This window comes from Etheostoma spectabile, chromosome 23 (assembly GCF_008692095.1).
Source record: "Etheostoma spectabile isolate EspeVRDwgs_2016 chromosome 23, UIUC_Espe_1.0, whole genome shotgun sequence".
Taxonomy (NCBI): domain Eukaryota; kingdom Metazoa; phylum Chordata; class Actinopteri; order Perciformes; family Percidae; genus Etheostoma; species Etheostoma spectabile.
The window spans coordinates 5,413,153-5,418,213 of NC_045755.1; the positions used below are offsets into that span (position 1 = coordinate 5,413,153).

Genomic DNA, 5,061 nt, shown 5'->3' on the forward strand with positions numbered 1-5,061 from the left:
TTCATAGTTTAATAACTTTTGAACCATACAAGCCATTTACTCACTTTTGGTTTCGTTTAAATCCTGACGATTTTGCGTTTACGGCGGTCTTTTCCCTGTCTTTCTAGCCTCTACAGGGGATTTTCTATCCAGCCTGGGAAATTCAGCCTCTTGGGCTTTAAATCCATACGTTAATCCAAGATTGATCCACTTTATGTCCAAATTCATCGCGTTTTGGCTCATTTCTGCCGCTGGCTCGCTCCTCCGCGTCTGCCCTATGTCTCCGTCTCTGTTTACAGGAAATGCATGCCCATATATGGGAGATAAGTCACCCCTCTTGTATGGAAGGCCGAGGGGACAAAAATGCCTATATACTCTATGGAAGGCCAATGGTGCACTATTTAGACACATATTTGCTTGTATAACATTGCTGTGGGGTGTAATATCAATAATATGACATTATTAGGTTTATATGGCATAAGTAAATGTCATGAGAGCAAAACGTCTTGACTTTTTGGAAAAAAATGCATGTATTTTGTCAACTTATAAGTTATAATGATTATTTCTTCACAGTGTGACTCCAAGACATAGAGAAGTGTTTTAGAAAGGAAATGCTTATTCATTACTTATCTGTCTGTGATATCAATACATATCTGGAAGATTCATTTATTTATTTATTATTTATCTTTAGGCCCTACAACCATTTTTAACATGCAAGTGACCTCACTGCAACCCAAAATTCTAAAACCCAGGTTGTCCTAAAAAAAAAATGATGTTCATATCTTGACTGGTAGACAACAGGGTTGATGTTTTACAAAGCTTTTTTATAAAATAAATCCAGACGGAAATTAAACTGTAAAAATGGCCTCAGGGCCCCCAGGGTTAATACTAGTTCCATGACCTGAAGATAGTGTGGTTGGTGGTGGAAGTACTTGCAAGCTGTTCATTGATTTCTACTTCTTCTTTTCTTCTCGAGGGTTGTTGAAATTAATCATTGCATTGATGCATTGCAGACTATAATCGATTATTGCCTATTGTTGGTTACTGATGTTGATTACCGTTCGCTGCTTTTTGTTGTTGTTGTCTTTTGTCTGCTGTGTTCCGACTACATTCAAGAAGTGTCTTTTTGAAGAGCTGATGCAATACAAAGGGATATATCTGACTGCTTGAATTTGTTGATGAAAGCCATGTCTAGCTATATATATATTTATTGAGGAGGTGACGCATAGTGACGCATTAGGATATCGATATGAATCATTGACGGGATAATCGTAATCAAATTGTGAGAGACCAGTAAAGATTCACACCCCTAACGTCCTTGATTCCTTTCCTCGCCTCCTCTCCCCGCTTCTTACTCAACCTTAGACAAGGAGAGAGGAGTCAAGGCAACAGGCAATTAGCAAGATCCTTGTTTCGAAGCCGTCATTTTAAAGCAACATCAATTAAATATGACGTGTGGCACAGCTGCCACGATCTGTAGATTCCACCTGTGTGTCATGCCTCTATTAGATGCCACGGGTGCCAAAAGATACACCTGTGTGCATCCTGCACTTAGCACTGAAATCAATGTCCCAGGTACAGGCAGGAGGACTGAGGAAAGAGGAGACAACTATAGGCAAAAAGAAAAGAAATGAGAAGAACCACTTGTCTCCCAAAGGATGTAGTTTTTTAATTTCTTCCCCAATTTCATTTCCTCTGTGTAATGTTTAAGGATAAGGGTGGAGAAATTCTAAGTTTGTCAAAAGCCTCTTTGTTGTGGCTAATGTGGTACTGCCGTTTTTGTTTTTTTTAAATATATTTTTGTTTTTTCACACCTCAGATAAGAAGTTTTACAGGGATACTGTAAACTGAGCATGATGGTAACGTGCTGACTCATGGCCAACAGAGTGCATAAATAGTCTGTGTGTTAAGATGCATTCACTTGCCACATGGATGACACATTTTTTATTCCTTCTTACACAAGGGACACTGACTTACACTGACTACTTTCCCCTTTGTGTCTCCACAGAAACCTGCTGGACAGGGACACCTTCTCCAAATCAGACCCAAGTAAGATCTGCCACCTCTTCTCTTTTTTTTTTTTCTTCTTGTCACCCATGGTCAACAAGTCTTTCTGTCAGTGTGGTGTCTGAGCTTGCTTTACATCACTGTATGGATACAAAAGAAGGGTGTGAGGAAAAAATAAAGGAAAGAAAAGTATAAAAAAAGTACTGGACAAATGAGAAACAGTCAGACAATAAGGGAAATGAATGGAGTTTAAGGGAGTGATACATTTATTAGTGATCAAACGAAGGTCTTTTGTTTTGCCGTATGTAGTCGTGAGTCACTCCTTGTGTGTTTTTTTTTCACTAAATGTGTGAGCTCGGCTGGAGACTGGTCTGACTAATGCATGAGGCTAACTAAGAAGCTTCTATAGATTCACGGAATGGGTGGCAATTCTCCTCTTCTCTCCCAGCAATTAAAATTATTAAAATAATGTTGTTAGTGGCAGTCTCTTATTTTTCTGAATAAGTATATTTTACCCAAATGTTTAACTATTCCTGTAGGGGAGTTTTACGGTGTTTTAATGGTTTGTAAATGCTGGATGTATATTCCACTGGGTGTGTGTGACGGGTATGTCATTGTGTGTTAGGGAGTATGGATAGAAGTGTGTGTGTGTGTGTGTGTGTGTGTGTGTGTGTGTGTGTGTGTGTGTGTGTGTGTGTGTGTGTGTGTGTGTGTGTGTGTGTGTGTGTGTGTGTGTGGATAGAAGTGTGTGTGTGTGGATAGAAGTGTGTGTGTGTGTGTATGGGAGTATGGATAGAAGTGTGTGTGTGTGTTAGGGAGCGTGAGATTCATCCTGTAAAAATAGAATCCTTATTATCACAGATGATATTTGTCATCTTGAGGTGTGTGTGTTTAGGATTATATCAGGATGACTTTACTATGACCCATCAATATACACATACTTTTGCAAAACATAGTTTGTCAGCACATTTACAGTAGCATGGAAAAAAAATGACCCAAAGTGATGGTGACAACCGAGATGAACACGTTGACGAGGACGTCAGTGATTTCCATGAGGAGGAGGAAGGAGCTCAGGCTTTACCCATACATTTCGGCGTACTCTTGTGCTGAGTAGCATTTGTGATTATGCTGAGCATGGCGACTTCAATCTCCTGATATGAACCTGCCTGACAGAGGGGGAAGAGCAAGGAGGGAAAGGAAAGAGGAAATAGAGAATGCCTGAGATACTGGAAATGTAGAGATATCCTGGTTCTGTCACTTGCTAGTAAACATATCTTTAAAATGTAAAGAGCAGTGGTCCAAAAACAAGACTCTCGGATACTAGTGGGATAGAGATAGAAAGCCCTTTAATACATGCAGTAAGCTGCAAGTTGTGCAAACGTTTTCTAATCTATTATTGATTTATCTGTTCCCCAAAATATCTTTGAGTTTCTACCAGACACAAGGTGTGTGTGTGTGTGTGTGTGTGTGTGTGTGTGTGTGTGTGTGTGTGTGTGTGTGTGTGTGTGTGTGTGTGTGTGTGTGTTTGCACATATAAGCCCATTTGATGTATCCTTCTGTCAGTTATCTCATAATAACATCAAAGGCCTCCAGAAAGGATGAGGGAGCTCAGTAATTGGCCTTTTAGTGAATGGTCTTATTTGGGTAAATTGCATAATGGGCTGACATTATGTTTTCCACCTTCATGAATAAAACTGTTAGGTGCTTTGATGTAGTTTTGTTATATTTAATTCATGCATGTATGGCTTGTTAGCTAATGGTATTTTGATGGATCAAATAAATACCATGACATTTGACATTTTATTTATTTATTTATTTGCTCAGAGTTATATGAATAAGGCTCCTCTATCCTTCCCTTAGTTAGCCAACCCACCAGTTCAAAAATATGTTAACTATAATAAAGAGAATACTATTGTACATGGTCAGGTAACTTGTAAGGTCTAGTACATACATAATTAAGAAAGTTTATTTGTCTGTCAATACCTGGACAACTACAATGGATATAAGCATGGGTTTGAGCATGTATCTTTAACGTTATGTCATCATGTGATGTGTTTCTGTTCTTCGCAGTTTGTGTTCTCTACACACAAGGCATGGGCAACAAGGAGTGGAGAGAGGTGAGAACTAAAGAGAGCGTGTATCACAGAATATGCTGTGCTTTATGTTGCGTCACCGGTCTTAATCCAAAATGTATCGTTGTACAAATAGAGATATAACCACAGGAATCCAATGAGAGTAGAATGGGCATTCCCATTCAAAACAACATATCAGGATGGTCAGAGTGGGCAGCATTTTTAAAGTGTAGTGTTGCCTTTGCAACCATTGTAACAGGCTTACTTCCATATAAACCAACTTGCAGCAAGTTGCGGCCTCACAGAAGTGATGTGTTTCTGGCCTGGCGGGGGTTTCCATTGGCCTGGCGGCTCCCCCGATGATGAGAATTCATGAATGTACATGAGGGGGCAAAGCTTGCAGCCCCAATCATTCCCAGTTATTCATAGTACTGAGTAGCCCATCATCTGCATGCATTATTAATAGGCTACACTAAATGCCAAACCAGGAACCTACCTGACCCCCATTGACTTGATACTTCAGCTGCTCTGCATTCATTACTCTAAAGCTGTACATAATCTTTTGTAACCAGCCTCTCCCCTGATGTTTCACCTGAGGAGAAAACCTGCTAGTGATTAATTATTCACAGGAGTCAGTGGAACTTCACAACGCACTTGTAGTATTTACAAGCTGATTTCTGCAGTAATATTAAAAGGACAGAGAACGTTTCACTTCAGCTTGGACATTATAGATTATGTAGATTATGTCTTTAAACTGACACTCTTTTTGTAGTCCAACATTTAGAAAAGAAAATATTTTGAGAATTAGAATTGATCCAAAAGGTATTCTTATCTGTTTTTAATCTTCCTTTCTTTGTCCAGTTTGGGAGAACAGAGGTTATAGACAACACGCTAAACCCAGACTTTGTGCGGAAATTCATTTTGGACTACTTCTTTGAAGAGCGACAGAACCTCAGATTTGACTTGTAAGTAATGCCTACTGTGTGTGTGTGTGTGTGTGTGT

The 5,061-nt window shown here is 39.4% G+C and overlaps 1 protein-coding gene across 1 annotated transcript in view; it reads left to right on the forward strand.

Moving 5' to 3' along the window:
* Positions 1 to 5,061, forward strand: part of LOC116672933 (copine-8) — an 87,465-nt gene that overhangs the window by 28,111 nt on the left and 54,293 nt on the right. The window contains exons 2-4 of the mRNA XM_032504916.1: positions 1,988 to 2,028; positions 4,057 to 4,103; positions 4,920 to 5,023. Coding sequence (XP_032360807.1) covers positions 1,988 to 2,028; positions 4,057 to 4,103; positions 4,920 to 5,023 — 192 coding nt within the window. The remainder of the gene's footprint in view (positions 1 to 1,987; positions 2,029 to 4,056; positions 4,104 to 4,919; positions 5,024 to 5,061) is intronic.